Below are 16,303 nucleotides of genomic sequence, written 5' to 3'. Positions count from 1 at the left end.
AGCAGGACTGGGAAATGTGCTCTTCTCATATGCTCAGAAGAAAATGTATGGTTGCTACCCCATGTAGACCCTCAGTTCCCCTTCTGTCCTCCCCTGGTCTGTTTTGGGGCCAGGATCTGAGCTCACCGTTAGATCAGAGGGCCACCCTTGGTGGTCCCTCACCTTTGTGATTCCTCCTCAAACATCGAAGATATATACTGAAGGCTGTCGTTCTCTTCATCATAAACCTCCAGGTTCAACTTTCTCGTGCCAGACCCAGGCCTAGAGAAATCACTGAAACTGACTTTACTTTTTGACCATAATGCTCTGGGGTGTGTGGGGCCCAGTCATGAGCCCTTTATCTGTTGTGGGGCCTTTCCTGCGCTCTTAGAAACACTGACTCATTGCCCTAAAGCCACGTGGACTGCCCCCTGCTCCTGCTTTTGCCAATTCTCCAAACACACTCACAAACACAAAAGAAAAAAAAAAAAAAAAAACCCTTTTCTGGAAAAGAACTTCAAGCATGTAGAAACACCTTTGAGTATTTGTGAATAAAAGGGTGTAGTCGCTTATCTAAGGCATTAATGGATTGGAAGGTGCTGCTTTATTAAATAAGTGGGGAAGGGCGGGGGGGGGGGGATAGCAAGGGCAATATAATTGAATTCTACTCTCTTCCCAGAAGGAAGATTGGGAAATTGGCCCCTGGTGATTGGGGGACTTTAGCACACGGATGTGGGGCCGGCAACTAATGTACTTATATCCTGTGCTTAGAGTGACTCAGGCAGCCATTAGCCCTTGGGAAACCTGGACTCTTGCGGAGGGCTCTGACTTCAGAAAAGAAAGGAGGAAGGATTTGCAGCTCGTTTGGCCCGTTCTAAATATTGTAATGCTGTAAACCTTAATTATTAAAAAAAAAAAAAAAAAAAAGGAAAGAGAGAGAGAGAGAAGAGAGAAAGAAGGGAGGGAGGGATGAAGGAAAGATGGAAAGGAAGGCAGGCAGGAAAGAAGGAAAATTTCCCTTTCCCTTCAAGCACAGCAGTGACATTTCTGGACCATGAGGGTGGCTACTGGGCTATGCGCTTGTCTGTGAGTTGACCGTCCTACCATCGGCGCTCAGAGCAGACGGGGCTTGCGGAAGTGCGGTTTGATTTGCAAGCCGCCAAAGAGCTCTGTGTAAATTCGTGTTCTTCAAGGTTGACAATCCAATAGTGATACCCCGGACAGGTGCCGTGGATTATGGCCGATAAAGATGCTATGCCCTTCACCTCATCTGATCCTCACCGCAAAACACGAGGACACCGAGGCTGAGAGGTGATGGCCACAGTCACGCAGCTTAATTCCGCTTTGAACCCTGCTCTCAGGCTTTTAACCCTCGGCTCCGGCTCCTCCTCCCCACCCACAGATGCCGCATGGAGGTTTCCGCAGGCGTATGGGATTCTGAACTACCTTCTGAAATCATCCAAGTTAGATGTAGCCATCTGCACTGTGTTTTACGGAACTCTAACCGTTTCCTTTAGAGTGATGCGTTTAACAATAACCTTCAGATGCTTAATATAAAAAAAAAAAAAAAAAAAAATGGAGGGCTGGTCAATTGTGTGCGAGGGATTCTATCTCCTCTTTCCGATGCTTGCCAGTTGCAGTGCACATGGGCCTGTCTGTGGCCCTGGGAAATGCTTCAGGGCAAGACCTGTGTTTGCCTTGTTTTAACCCGTACATCCCAGCCTCATTTTGCTATAACTTAACCTCCTTTCTCCCCCGCGTAATGTTTGTTCCTCTCACGGGACACTTTGGGGCACACCCACGATTCCTTGAAAATTGGTCATTTGCATTCTGGTCATTCTCTGGTCACTGGAGTTTTTCTGTGGAAATGGCTTTTCCTCGTAAAAGTGACGGGAATGAGAATCTTCAGGAGTGACTTCCCCTTGTCTTTCTGAAGACAGAGGAGAGCTCCTGGCACTCTTTGGGGGTTCCTTCCCTGTGAATTATCCATCTGCCTTTAAAATAAGGAACACATAAAAGCCTTTATCTAAACTACTCTAAGATTTGCCCAACCCAGCCAGGCCTTGCAAGATGATCCCTTAAGGAAAGTTCTAGCCAAGGCCATGGCTGTGGAAGCTTCTGCTGGTGACACAGTGGAAAGATTCATCAGGAGAGGATCTTGGAGTTAAACAGAAGCTGTACCTTGGCCCCTGAACTATGTGAAATGAACAAGGAACAACAGAGTATTTCCAGGCCGGGCCAGGCTCCAAAGACTGATTTCCTAACAGTTTGCTCTTCTGCTTTCTTTCAGGATAGTAAATATTTGCCCACACACATAGAGCTAGACCAAGAGCTCTGGGTGAGCGTATTAAGAAATAAAGCATTTTTGATTGATCCGGAATGATGGGGCATTCAACTCAGAGAGAACTGCCAACAAAAAGTTGCGTTAGTAGTCATTCTTTTTTTTTTTTTTAATTTTTTAATGTTTATTTATTATTTTGGAGAGAGAGACAGAGTGCGAGCAGGGGGGAGGCAGAGAGAGAGGGAGACACAGAATCTGAAGCAGGCTCCAGGCTCTGAGCTGTCGGCACAGAGCCCGAAGCAGGGCTCGAACTCAGGAACTGTGAGATCATGACCTGAGCCGAAGTAGGACGCTTAACTGACTGAGCCACCCAGGTGCCCCAGTAGTCATTCTTTAAAAGGGATCTCATTTGAACCAGCCAAGAAACCAAGGTATAGAGAAGCGAAGTGCTATGGTCTGAATGTGTGTGTCCCTCCAAAACTCATATGTTGAAATCCTAGCCCCCGAAGGTGATGGTATTAGGAGGTAGGGCCTTTGGAAGGTGATTAGGTCATTAGGGTAGAGTCTTTATGAATGAGATTCCCTAACCCCATTAATGTCTTATAAAAGAGATGCCGCCGAGTTCCATGGCCCCTTCCACCATGTGAAGGCACAGCAAGATGGGGCTCGCTCTGAACCAGGAAGGGGGACCTAACTAGAATGCAATCATGCTGGTGCCTTGATTTGGGGCTTTCCAGCCTCCAGACCTGGGAGAAATGAATTTGTGTTGTTTATAAGCCACCCCATCTGTGGTGTTTTTTCATAGCAGGCCCGAATGGACCGAAACACCAATGTGTTGACTCTGCCCAACGCAATGGAAAGAGTGCACGTGCTCACTGGGGAAGCTGGACAGCACACTGGAAGGGGCATTGGACTGGGAGTGGGTCATCTGTCATCTGCCCTTGGTTTAAGAGCAACCTTGGCAGCAGGCTCTTGCTCCGTCACCAGTTCCTACTTGTATCCTGGGAGATGCCTGGTCCAGGGGGCATCCTCGTTTCTAGCAACCTTCCCCTCCACCCGCTTCTCACACCCTCTTCCATGGCCACTTCTTGGACATCGCCATGGTCTCCAAGCGCGCCGCCTCAAAATCACATGGGGCACAACCTCCTGCCTCTGCAGCCTGCTGGTGTGGTTGCACCCACCTTGAGCTTGCTGGATCTGAGCAGACCTCTATTCCCTCGGGCCTCTCCTGTGCTCATTTCCTGCCCTATATTTAGCTTGGAGCCCACGCTCCAACATTTCAAGCGCCCTCCTGCTAGTACCCACTTTCAAATGTGTTCCACCTCAACCCACAGCGAGAAATATAATTTGCACATGACCTAGGGCTCGTCTACATATGTATTTACACACACACACACACACACACACACACACACACACACGTACGTGCAGAGGTCTCTCCCAGCTTTAACTCAGTCACAGTTGTTTAAAAATCTGTCCCCGGACATCAGTTCTTATAACTTTAGCCCTGTGTCTCTCCTCCCCTTTACCAAGTTGTTGCAAGAGTCATCCGTATAAACTGTGTTGTTCCCTATGGCTGTTATAACAAATCGTCACACACTTGGTGGCTGAAAACAGCACGGATGTATTTTCTTACAGTTCTGGAAATTGGAGGTCTAAAATCAAGGTGTGAACAGTGCTGCATTCTTCCAGAGGCTTCAGGGCACGGTCTGTTTTCTTGCCTTTTCCAGTTTCTAGAAACCACCTATATTCTTCGGCTCATGACTCCATCACTTCAAAATCTGGTTCCATTGCCACATCTTTTATCCACTTTGGCCGTCTTATAAGGACCTTGGCGATTCTATTGGGCCTCTCAGGTCCTGCAGGATCACCTCCCTATCTCCAGATTTCTAAGTTAATCACAACCTCAAAGTCCTTTTTCCATACATGTTCATAGGCTCCCAGGAGGGGACCTGTGAACATCATTGGGAGGCCACTATGCTTCCTACCACATGAACCATCTTGGATTTCCTCAACTTTCCTCAACTTGCCGCTCAGTGGCTTCTGTCCCCACCCACCATCCCAAATGCCTCTCAAGAAGGTCCGTGATGTCCTCTTTGTTGCTGAAAACACTAGATACTTGTAACTTGTCCTTCTTCCTGACCTCTTCTGACACAGTGGGCCAGTCAGAAGGAGGTGTGGGATGCAAATGTGGAGGGATCCTGACCCCAAGGTTTGAGGGCCAGTGGTCTGTCCTCGGGGGCATCTCCTGCCGTCACTCTCGAGTAGCATCTGGTGTGGTTGTGGTTGGCTGTAGAACATGGTATCTCTCCACTGCCCTTGTCCTGTTGATCCTCCGTAGGCTCCATGGAGTCTAGATGTCCTTCATTTACTTAAAAGCATTGGTCAGAGAGAGGTTTTTTTAAGCAGTTTTATTTACCTACCTACAAAAAAATGCACCTATCCCTAGTGCATAGCTGGGTGACCTTTCACAAAGTAAAACATGTATCCACCTTTCAGATCCAGAAAAGAGCTTGGCCAGCTCACCCTCATGACCCCTCCCTGTTCCCAACCCCTCGTCTCCCAAAGGTAACACTATTCTGGGGAAGCCCAAGTGGTTTTAATTATTTTCTTTTAAGTAGACTTTCTTCTTTTTTAATGTTTACTTTTTTATTTTTGAGAGAGAGAAAGAGAGAGACAGAGAGGAGCACAAGCACAGAGGAGCAGAGAGAGGGAGGGAGAGAGAGATTCTCAAGCAGACGCTGAACTGTTAGCACAGAGCCTGAGGCAGGGCTCAAACTCACGGTCCCGTGAGATCACGACCCGAGCTGATACCTAGAGTTGGATGCTTACTCTCCTGAGCTACCCAGGCGCCCCTAAATAGACATTTATTTGTAGAACAGTTTCGGGTTCAGGACAAAGTTGAGTGGAAGCTACAGAGAGTTCCCAGATACCTCTTGTGCCCACACAGACAACGCCCTGCGCGCCACCCCCCCCCCCCCCCGCACTGTCCATGTTCCCCATCAGGGTGGCACATGTGTTACAATTGACGAACCCACATTGACACATCACAGTATGGACCACAGTCCATAGTTTACCTCTGGGTTCACTCTGGGTGTTGTGTGCTGTAGGTTTTGACTGTGTATAATGACAAGTGTTCTGGAGGTTTTGACAAATGTCCATCATGCTCGTGTCCTGCAGGGTAGCTCTATCTCCCTGAAATCCTCTGAGCTCCCCCCGTTCAGCCCTCCCTCGCCCAAGCCTCTGATAACCACCGATCTTTTTACCATCTCTGCAGTTGTACCTTTTCCAGAACGTCATGTCGTTGGCATCATACAGCCTGTAGCCTCCTCAGCCTGGCTTCTCTCGCTACTCATGTGCATTTAAGTTCCCTCCGTGTCTGTTTGCAGTTTCCTCGCTCACTTCATTTTAGTGCCGAATCATGGGCGGACACAGGCATAGGTTTTTGAAGAAGGAACTGGACTGAGCATAGGGCAGATGTTACTGCTGAAGTGTCTTCTATGTATCTCATGCTGTTAGGACTGACACATTCCTCTCCCCGCTCAAAGTGCAGAAGGGCCCGGAAGGCCTTGAGAGGCCATCCTCTGCCTTGAGCTTCTGCCTCCAGAGCACCGTCAGAATACAAATATGGCATGCGTGGGGGCTCTGGCCACCACACCCCACTCACGTCATGTTTTGATGTAAATGCTCCCACGGAGATCAAGTTCTGTTTACTGGGGACAGACTGCATGACAAATAGAAGAATGGTCCAAACAGCGGAAGTTTCTTTCCCACTCATGTAACCGTTTGTGGAGAAGCCTCCATGAATCTTCTCCATGAATCTGGGACCCAGGCCCCTTCTGGCCTGTGCCTCCAACACCCCCATGGACCTGTCGTTTCCTTCATCTAGCTAGAGTCACACATGGACGGTTGGGACAAACCATTAAGCCGAAGTCTTGCTCCCAGGATTGATGTAACATTTTAGTCAGCTGGTCATCCAGTGTGGTCCTGGGGAATGGCGTGGTGATGGGCAAGGAAGTTTTAATGATGAGTTTCAAGAGACACAAGGGAGGGCGTAGCAGCCTGGGGAGCTTCGGGGTGGGTGCTAGCCTGGGGCAGCATGAGGGCGACTCTGAGTTCCCTGGTGTGGCTCATCATGGGGAGCTGAGATCCCACAGAGGGGCTGGAACTTTCCCAAGTCATGGCTTTACCACGGCCCACCTGTGTCCCGCAGGAAGAGGCCAACTTGTGGCCGTGGGACCACCGAGGGGGTCTCTGCCTCTCCTCTCTCCGTGCCTGGAGGGGAGCGCAGTGAGAGTGATGACATTGTTCTAACCAGCAGGACCCTGACTCCACCCCCCCCTTCACCCCCTCCCCGTGCCTGATGTCAGTTTTGCGGCTCAAGCTAGGGTCTGCTTCTCCAAGTGGACTTCTTGGCCTATTTATGGCCGCTTTCAAGGGTGGGAAGGAAAAAGGGGATGGCGGTGAGAGGCCTCAGGTCTGGGTTACATGTCGAACAGTCCCCCTCTTCACCTTCCGGTTGGTGAGTGTGACCATCCTGTGGCAGATGTCAGGGTCCCTTTTCACTGTGACTTTCAGGGAAGGCCGGGGAGCTGGAGTGGGTGCCCTTTGCAGAGAACTGTGGCCTGAGAGGATTATGAAACTTAAACAGGAATAACTTAAGCACGGGCCATCTGCGTGGGAATTGGGGAGTTCTGAAACTGCCTTCCTCCACACCCCCTCCGCCCCCTCCGAGGCTGAGGCCTGCCAAAGCCGTCTCCCACACACCTCACCAGAAAGTCCCTGGCTTCCCTCCCAGCTGCCTTGCGACTGACCTCATGAGGTGTGAGAAGGAGGAAAGGAATCTACATTTCAGATGAAGCTTCCTTCCTCCTTTCTGAGAAGTGGTCCAGGCCGCCCGTGCCTGCCAGGTCACGCACACAGCTCCTCAGAGCCCGGGGCCCCGTGGCTCGTCCAGTCTGCTTGGAGAAGGAGCCAGGGAGGCTGGGACCCGGAGCCTGTATGAGTTTGTTGGGGCTGCTGTAACAAAGGACCGGAGGCTGAGGTGGCTGAAAATGGCAGAGATTCATTCCCTCTGGAGGCTGGAAGGCGGAGGCCAAGGTGTCATGGGGCCATTGGTGCCTCTGAAGGTTCTAAGGCAGAATCTTTTCCTTGCCTCTTCCAGCTTGTGGTGGTTGCAGGCAATCCTTGGGGGTTCCTTGATTTGTGGATGTATCACTCCAGTCTCTACAAGGCTGTCTTCCCTCTGTCTCTTCTTATAAGGACATCGGTCACACCGATCGAGGGCCAGCCTCCTCCAGTATGGCCTTATCTTAACTAATTACATCTTCGAGGAGCCTGTCTCCAATTAAGTGACATCTGAGGTTCCTGGTGAACATGAATTTGAGGTGGGACATCGTTCAACCTGCAACAGAGCCCCACCATCCCTCCCTTTCCCCTGGCCCCAGAGCAGGCCCTTACCCCACATAGGCTGCCCTGCTTTCCTGTCCAGGGCCCAGGAGTGGTTACCCCGAAGTAAAATGGCATCCCCTCACTCCAGGAAGGCCTGGCCTAGCAAGTGGGAGATCACAGAGCCCGAATCTCTCCAGGGACAGGCAACTACATGCCCAAGGGACCCCCACTTGGAATTTTTTCCCGTTTTATGGAGATGCTTCAGGATTTCTTGGCCCTTGGCCAATCCCAAAGGGAAAGAGCCCTCCCAGCCTTCCCATGGGCCACTCCAGACCAAAGTTTACAACCCAGATGGGAAAACTGGCACCTGGCTCCATTAGTCTCAGCTACCAGCCTCGTTTGGGGTCTTCTCCGTGGCAGCTGCTAGGGAAGCTCCACCCGGCGTCTTCCGGACCGACCAACCCTTCCCCTGGGGAGCTGAGGTCCTCTTGCTTGGACATCTGTGAAGGAGTGGTGAGTTCCTGGGCCTCTTGTAACCCAGCTGAATATTTTCCAGGTTACCTAACCAAACTCCTGCAGAACCACACCGCCTATGCCTGCGATGGGGACCATTTGAATCTACAGTGCCCTCGGCATTCTACGATAAGTGTCCAGTCGGCCTTCTATGGGCAAGATTACCAAATGTGTAGCACCCAGCCGCCTGCCTCCCAGAGGGAAGACAGCTTAACCTGCGTGGCACCCACAACACTGCAGGTATTATCTTTTGTAGATGTTTTAGGATGATAAAATGGTCCTCTCTCTCTCTCTCCTTCTCTCTCTCTCTGTATATATGCTTGTGATTATATAGTTTGCTCAAAGCAAACCTGATCCACGAAAACCCCAACTTCTACAAATCACCGGTTTCACAAGTGAGCTATTATTTGCTTCTGGAAAAGGTTCTTCACCAAAGACTAAATGGGATTCCTGCCTGCTGTCTTCACCAAAGACTAAATGGGATTCCTGCCTGCTGGGGAGCTCCCTTAATACGCTGGCCTTACGAATTTATTCAGAGACGTACCCCTCACTGCCGTAAGGCAAAGTACAGTCGTGCTGGCCTTCACCCTCCAGGACCACCTGTCCCGTCGATACCCCAGTAGAGAGGGAACGTGACTCCTTTAGTGGAAACCACGGGGGGCTGTGTGAGGCAGACAGTCGAGATCTTGACCAACTTCTCAGAGAATGCTCTCGCGGAAGGGAAATAGCAATCATGGTCTTTTTTTAAAAAAAAAAAAAAAAATGGTTTTCTTCTCCAGTTGTAGATAATGACATTATTCTTCTTTGGAGCTTCTTTGGGCGGCCTCTGCTGATTTGCTTTTCTGTCAGATAGTACCAGGAATTTGGGGAGGGGGGCAGCTAAGACTTTCTTTTGGGGGGGAGGGTTGGGATTAGCAAAAGATTTGGTATAGGAAGAGGTCAGGACTAGTATTTCAGTGGTGATTTTAGACTACTCATGGCTCTTCGACTGTTTTTCAGCCGCAGGAAATGGGGGGAAAGATAAACTTTCTAGGAAGACCAAGGACTGATGAAATTGTTGTTCATGCCGTGTAGCTCTCTCTGAGGTCCAAAGCGGAGAAGCCAAACTCATGTGATAATATAAGGATTTTTCTATTTCTTACACCACTTACTGCTTCCATTCCAAGCGTCTTAGTATCTAGAATGGCCATGTGATAGGTAGAGATGCCAGCTGAGTAGCCAAAAGGATGTGTTTGAGTGAAATCCCTGGACGTGGCTTCCACACCCCCGAGGAGAGGCCACCTGTTGCTTCTGGAGACCAGCAGCTACTTCCTGTGGGTGCCCCACCCAGCCCCCAGTCCTGTCCCTGGGGTGCCACTCCAGGAGCTGTATCCCGGTTGGCCTGCCCCCAGTCCTTGCCCCAACTGCCCTGCCCACCCTTCCCCGCCCCCCAGGCCGGCTGCCGCTCTCCTAGGTGCATAAAAAGAACACGGGCCGGTGCCATAGGACGGGTGCCCTGCTTTGTGGAAATATGAACCCCTGGCACCTTGGAGCTGCAAAGAATGGGCACCACCCTCGCTCTCCAATATGGTGCCTGGCTCTGCCAGGCAGGCCTGAGGGAAGCGGGCGTTTCCAGAGCCAGGCAGACAAGTTAGCATTTGTGAACACGACTCCAATTGTTGTTCAGAAGGTTTGTTTGCCAGAAACATCCCCCGTGCACTGCTCTTTCATCCAGAGGGCAAGAGATCCTTTATTTTGTGTCTTTTGGGCAGCGTTTGGGAACTGAGGCAAAGTGCTTCCCCCTCCGCAGAGTGAGGTCGCCTAAGGCTGGAGAGAACAGGTGTCGATGTCCACCCAGGGGCACCTCAGCTGGTCTGGCCCGTGACTGAATGCCGACAGGAAGTCCCCCCGCCCCACGCATCTCTCAGCTGTTAACCCCCTTTGGGAACAGCCCCGCCTCGGGTCCCACTCTGTGGTTGTATCACGTGGAGCCACACAAGGGCTGAGTCATTGCACGGTGACCCTCAGCCATGAGGATGTGTCCCGTCCTCTCGGGGGGGGAGGGGGGTCCCTGGGTGTTTTTCCAGATTTCATACCACCTCTGCTGGGCCCCTGAGGTGACAAGGGATGCCTGGTAAGGCCAGCAGCCTTCATGGAGTTATTCCATAATCTACTATGAGAGCATGGCGATTCGGACAGGCTCGTGAAGCTGAGGTAAATTGAGTCCAACAGTAGTGAGTAGATTCTTGGGAAGCGTATAGTGTGCTGGGTATCCTGTTAGCGGACGCTAAGTGTAAGACCTGTGTGTTACGGGCAGCGCCTGTTGTGTTTGGAGACAGGAAGCACGGCAGTGAGGCCCCTTTGTGACCCTCCACAGGGCGATTCATGGGCTTTTGCACGGAACAGATTCATTCACAAGGGAGTGTGCACTGCCTGGGAAAAAAATGAGGGAAAGAGAGATTTGAAGGAGAACTTTGGAGCCAAATGCGCAACAGAAGGCCTGAGTTTTCCAACGAGGAAAATTGCCCCCTGGGGAACAAGTAGGCCCTGTGCCCTCCAGGTTGGCAAGGGTGGGAAGAATCAGCTTTCTAATGTTTATTGGTTGGCCTGTTTTGGGTTGGGTCTCCCAAGGCCTCCCCCAAATGCTGAGCTCTCTGTGGTCTGTGCTGGGCCGTTTCTAAGGATGCAGAGCGACGGCCGTGATTCCTGGTCCTCACAGGGCTCTCTCAGCTCTGCAGCCAGGGGGATGCCTCCCGGAAGGGACCTCCGCGTCCCGTCTGGCCCACGCTCTGAGGTCCTCGGGTCTCGCTCGTGTTTCCCAAAGCCTCCATGATGCAGCACTTCGGTCAAAACCATTGGCAACACTTCCACTCGAGGAAGACTGAGGCTGGGCTTCTGGTGGGAGCCTGGCGCCGTAGGGTCGGGTTTCTTGCTCTGGGACAGACAGGGAGACAGGCAGCTGACCTGGTCAATGCACAGGTGTGCAGTCTCAGACCCAGCTCATAGCAGCTCGAAGGTTCTTTGTGTGGCCCCCAGGCCAAGCAGACAGGTGTCCTTTCCTTGTCAGAGCCCAGAGCGGCCCGGGTGTGGGGTCTCACAGATATCGTGTGTGGTTTTCAAGCCTATCCCTTTTCTACCCCCCTCATTTTAGAAGGTGCTGGATGAATGCCAGAACCAGCGTGCCTGCCATCTCCTGGTCAATAGCCGTGTTTTTGGACCTGACCTTTGTCCAGGAAGCAGTAAATACCTCCTGGTCTCCTTTAAATGCCAGCCTAGTAAGTAACTTCTGGGGCGGGGGGGCGGGGGGACAGTGTGTTTGGGGTGTGCATTTCCTGTTTTATTCACACCCCTGATGGAAATTCTCCGCCAGCGGGTGTTTGTCCAACTTGGAAACTTGTTAATAGAGATGTCCTACCTATTCTTTTGTGGTGTGTGTGTGCACGTGTGTGTGCAGCCATATACCCATGTGCATTCTTCAAATCCTTGAATTCAAAACATCCTTCGTAGGGGCGCCTGGGGGGCTCAGTCAGTTAAGCGTCCGACTTCAGCTCAGGTCATGATCTCGTGGTCCACGGGTTTGAGCCCCATGTGAGGCTCTGTGCTAACAGCTCAGAGCCTGGAGCCTGCTTCCGATTCTGTGTCTCCCTCTCTCTCTGCCCCTCCCCTGCTTGTGCTCTGTGTGTCTGTCTCTCAAAAATAAATAAACATTAAAAAAAATTTTTTTTTAAATCCTTCGTAATATGTACAACCCAGTTGTACCCATGCTAAAGGTATCAGGGGTGGCAAGAGGCTAAAGTTGCCTTTCCCCAAAATGGGGAACTGGGTTTTCCTTACTCAAAGGAAGCTCACCATCAGCCGCTGGGCTGTTGTTCTCTCGAGAGGGCCGGGGGGCACATTTGCCGCTGGAGCCCCCGGTTCTAGATCTTTCTGAACTTGCTTCTTCCGCTTTCACCTACAGCAGGGGCTCCGCACACAGTGTCTTTCCCTAAGGGGAAAGAAAGAGGAGGAGATTCTGGCTGGAGCAGCCTTTCCTATTCAGATTCTCTCACTTTTCTCTGTTGACTTGTGCCATGTGTAACGCACATCAGTTTTGTGATTCACCCGTTAAAGACCACAAGTAACTGCCTTTCAGCGAGGAGGTCACACGTGCAGGTGTGGAGAGCCTGCCTGAGAGAAGCCATGGGTAACTGCAGCCTTAGAGGCTTCTGGCGACCCTGAAATAACCTGTTGAAAAGAAAGCAAAGTTATAGCAACAATATTTAACCAAACGATTATAGGAAGGCATGATCACTTTAAAAATTCTGCACTGCCACCCCAACGCGTTGGTTTTATTTTCTGAATTTTGTTCTCTCTTGGTTTCTGCCTCTGGTTCCCAGCATCCCCCCCCAAGACAGTGGCAGACTAGGTGCCGGAGGCGGGTGAAGCTTTAGCTCATACGTGTGTAGTAGTTTCAAGTGCACATTTGCAGAGAAAGCACTGGAACCTTCCAGCAAATACCCAGCCTTCTGTCTTAAACCCTTTCCTTGCTGGGGCCCAGATGCCTCAGAACGGCCCCTATGGCTCTTCCCCCCATGCTGTGTGTTCAAACACACATTCACACTCACATGCACACACTCATTTGCACGCATACCCACGATTGCACGCTCACATTGCACATAGTCACTCGTACATGCATACAATCCCCCCCCCCGTACGTGCTATCACACACACATGCACTGTCACACACATACTCACACGTGCACATGATCGCAAACACCCACACACAGGCCCGAACTTTGCAGACCAGCCAAACCCTCCCCAGGAATCCTCGTCACCTCCTGTCTCACTCAGGAAGATCCCGTCTACATCTCTGTGTTCTTAGTAGTGTCCTTCCCATGGCTAAATCTTAAAAAATGCTGTCCTCCTTCCATGGTGGAAAAGACAAACTTTTTTTTTTTAAGTTATATATTTTGAGAGAGAGAGAGAGAGCATGAGTAGGGGAGGGGCGGAGAGAGAGGGAGACAGAGAATCCCAAGCAGGCTCTGAGCTGCCAGCATAAAGCCTGATGTAGGGCTCGATCTCACGACCCCGGGATCGTGACCTGAGCCGAAATCAAGAGTCAGACACTCAACTGACGGAGCCACCCAGGTGCCCCAAAGACAGCCCATTTTAAAGCGTGTTCAAAATGTTAACGGTTGAAGGATCTGCGCAGTGAGAATATGCCTGTCTCTTGTGATATTCTTGGAAATTTTTCATAATGCGAAGTTGCAAAAGACCAACCTGTAAAAGACATAAAAAGGCCCCTGTGGAAGTGGCTGAACCTCGACTATGTCAGTGCCAGGCCACAGCCTTATTACTGTGGCCAGTGATGAGGTCTGATTGCTCATGTCATTTCAGCAAAACACTGCTGAAGCACCTACCGTGCACAGGTGTGGGGCCAGGTGTTGGCGTATGAAGACAACTCCTGTTCTGCAGAACTTTCTTGGATGGCGGCTCCAGCTTGGAGAGCTTCCACGTTCTTTCATCCAGCGAGCATTCACCTCGCATAGCTGCTTCCTTCTTGCCTTTTAGGTTCTAGCAAATATCAGCTTTCTCCAGAAAGATCGTATCTGTCCAGAATACATCTCAGGAGAACCCTACTCTCTTGGTACTGTGCCAGGAGCTCCGGGGGAATTGAGCCCGGCAGGGGTGCAAGGAAGGCTTTCCTGGCTAGTGATGGGGCTGGGGACTGCAGATTAGGGGTCGGGCACAGAAGGAGCACTTCATATGCAAGGCTGTGGCCGGAGGGAGCAGGGGGCTCTGGGGAGCCAGCAGGAGCACCGGATGGGGAGTTGGAGCAGGATCCCCGGGACCTGATGGGCAAGGAAGGGGGTGGACTCTTTCTGTGAGGGGCATTAAGCAGGGAGGATGCGTGGCTGGGGTTTTCACGTCCCCTCTGGTTGCCCCATGTATAACAGATGCGGGGCACAGCCCTGTATCTTAGGCTGTTTGAGCTGCTCTAACAAAATGCCATCAACTGGGTGGCTTATAGTCAACAGGAGTTTATTTCTCGTAGTTCTGGAGGCTGGGAAGACCGAGATCAAGGGGATGGCAGCTTTGGCACCTGCCGAGGGCCCGCTGCTTCACAAATGGCTGTCTTTTTGCTGTATCCACACTTGGCAGAAGGGGCGAGGAATCTCTCTAGGGTCTCTTTCGTTCAGGGCCCTAATCCCATGCATGGGGACTCCACCCTCATGATCTAAGCCCCTCCAAAGGCCCACCCCCTAGTACCATCAAGTTGGGCATCAGAATTTCAACCCGAATTTAACAGGGACATGATCCTTCAGACCAGAGCGCCTCGGTAATGTAGACATTGGTGACCTGAGGCCCTGCAGGCTGGGAGGCGGTCCCTGTCACCACTGTGAGAGGAAGGCAGAAGAGAGGTCGTTCCTATCCCCTCCAGCCTCTGTTTCTGCAGCCCTCTCACCCCGGTGGCTCTTCTCTGTTTCTGATGCCAGCCCAAGCATGACACTGACACTGATCCTCAGAAGGCACCCCCACTGCTGCAGCCAGGGGCCCGGGGAGCCAGCCCTCATCGTGAGAGCCGACTGTGGGCATTTCTTCCCAGCTCTGCCTGAGTGCAGTGAAAGCTGCCACAACGGGAGTATTTACACCAGGGAGATGGGCAAACGCTGTAAATCAGGGCTTGCCTGTGGATGGTGGGAGAACTATTTTACCAGCAAACCTCGCTAGAAAGAGCCTTCTTTTCTCAAGCAGACACCCCGCTTCACCTCCTTAAATCTCATCCTTGCAGAGAATCTTGGTTTCCGTGAGGCTTTGGATTTTGGCAGTTCTGGGTTCATAACCCTGTTTGCTGTGTGGCTGCTGCGTGACCTTGGATAGCATAGGGAAACTCCCAGGGTCGGCTCCGTGACCCAACGGTAGAGGGAAGACAGTGCACCTTCCACGCTGTGGCAGAGTGTGTAAAAGTACGGTGCTGTGCACTTGTGCTCAGTAATTGGTAGCTATTATTCCAGGAGGCAGATTAAGGTCATTCTTGCTGAAGATGTGACTGACCGAAAGGCAGTGATACCCAGATGTTGGGAGGCTGAGGGGAGTCTTCCCTGGGTGCAGGCATGAGCAGGGTATACCATAGAGAATTTTAAAAACACAGTAAAAGTGAGTAAGTATCTGTCTGCATGTCAATATCGCCCGCGTGGCCCTTGTAACTAACATCAGTAGTAACACATTCTCATCCTGGCAGATCACCCTCTCTGCCCTTCTGTGGAAGGCCACTGCTGATATGCACATGTGTATCTGTGTTATTAAAGAGGACTCACAGAGGGGCACCTGGGTGGCTCAGTCGGTTAAGCGTCCGACTTTAGCTCAGGTCATGATCTCGTGGCTCGTGAGTTCAAGCCCTGCGTCGGGCTCTGTACTGACAGCTCAGAGCCTGGAGCCTGCTTCAAATTCTGTGTCTCCCTCTCTCTGTGCCCTTCCCCTGCTTGCAGTCTCTCTCTCTCTCTCTCTCTCTCTCTCTCAAAAATAAGTAAACATTTTTTTTTTTTAAAGAGGACACATAGAGCCCCCTAGTTTGCAGAATCAGGAAGGGGACTTTGTTACTGTCGTCCTGGTTTTCCCACTTCCCCGGGCTCCTGTCACCCTCCCTGTCCAAACCCACTGGGAAGGCTGTGTATGCCTTTTCTAATCTGAGACCACTGAGCAGTGTCACCCAGCTTTAAAACAAATTCTCTCTCTCTAAGAAAAGTAGCGATTTTGTTAGTGGCCCCACTGTGTTTAGGGCCCAGAAATGTCACTCTTAGGCGACAGCGAATTAGTACATTCTTAAGGAACCAAGTGACACATCATCACACAGCAGTAACCCCATGTATGTAAGGTGACACTCACAGGCCTCTCCGTTCCGAGAGATGGTTTGCCCATAATCTGAGGACAGGATCACTGGAGGCCTTACATGGAGGTGTTGTTTTACTCTGCGTGAGTTTGGCCGGCATCGAGGCCTCCTTTAATGAATGGGCCTTAATACATCAGAAAGATGGTGGCTAATAAATGCACTTCTTGACAGGCCTTAAAAAGTCTTTTCTAATTTTTAAAAATTCTGATAAAGAAAGAAAAAGAGAGAAAGAAAGAGAAAGAGAAAGAAAGGAGAAAGAGAAAGAAAGAAAAAAAAGGAAGAAAGAAAAA

The 16,303-nt window shown here is 51.0% G+C and overlaps 1 protein-coding gene across 6 annotated transcripts in view; it reads left to right on the top strand.

Annotated features, from left to right (window-relative positions):
- The window catches only part of EVA1C (eva-1 homolog C), a 78,361-nt gene that overhangs the window by 29,129 nt on the left and 32,929 nt on the right, over window positions 1–16,303 (top strand). For 5 of the 6 annotated variants that reach the window (XM_045436858.1, XM_045436855.1, XM_045436854.1 and 2 more), the window contains 2 exons: window positions 8,208–8,404; window positions 11,295–11,418. In XM_045436858.1, the coding sequence (XP_045292814.1) occupies window positions 8,208–8,404; window positions 11,295–11,418 (321 nt within the window). Of the gene's footprint in view, window positions 1–7,525; window positions 7,648–8,207; window positions 8,405–11,294; window positions 11,419–16,303 lie in introns of those variants that run through there. The other variant, XM_045436860.1, reaches the window with a different exon arrangement.

Source organism: Leopardus geoffroyi, chromosome C2, assembly GCF_018350155.1.
Source record: "Leopardus geoffroyi isolate Oge1 chromosome C2, O.geoffroyi_Oge1_pat1.0, whole genome shotgun sequence".
Classification (NCBI taxonomy): domain Eukaryota; kingdom Metazoa; phylum Chordata; class Mammalia; order Carnivora; family Felidae; genus Leopardus; species Leopardus geoffroyi.
This window is presented reverse-complemented; position numbering and strand designations above follow the sequence as displayed.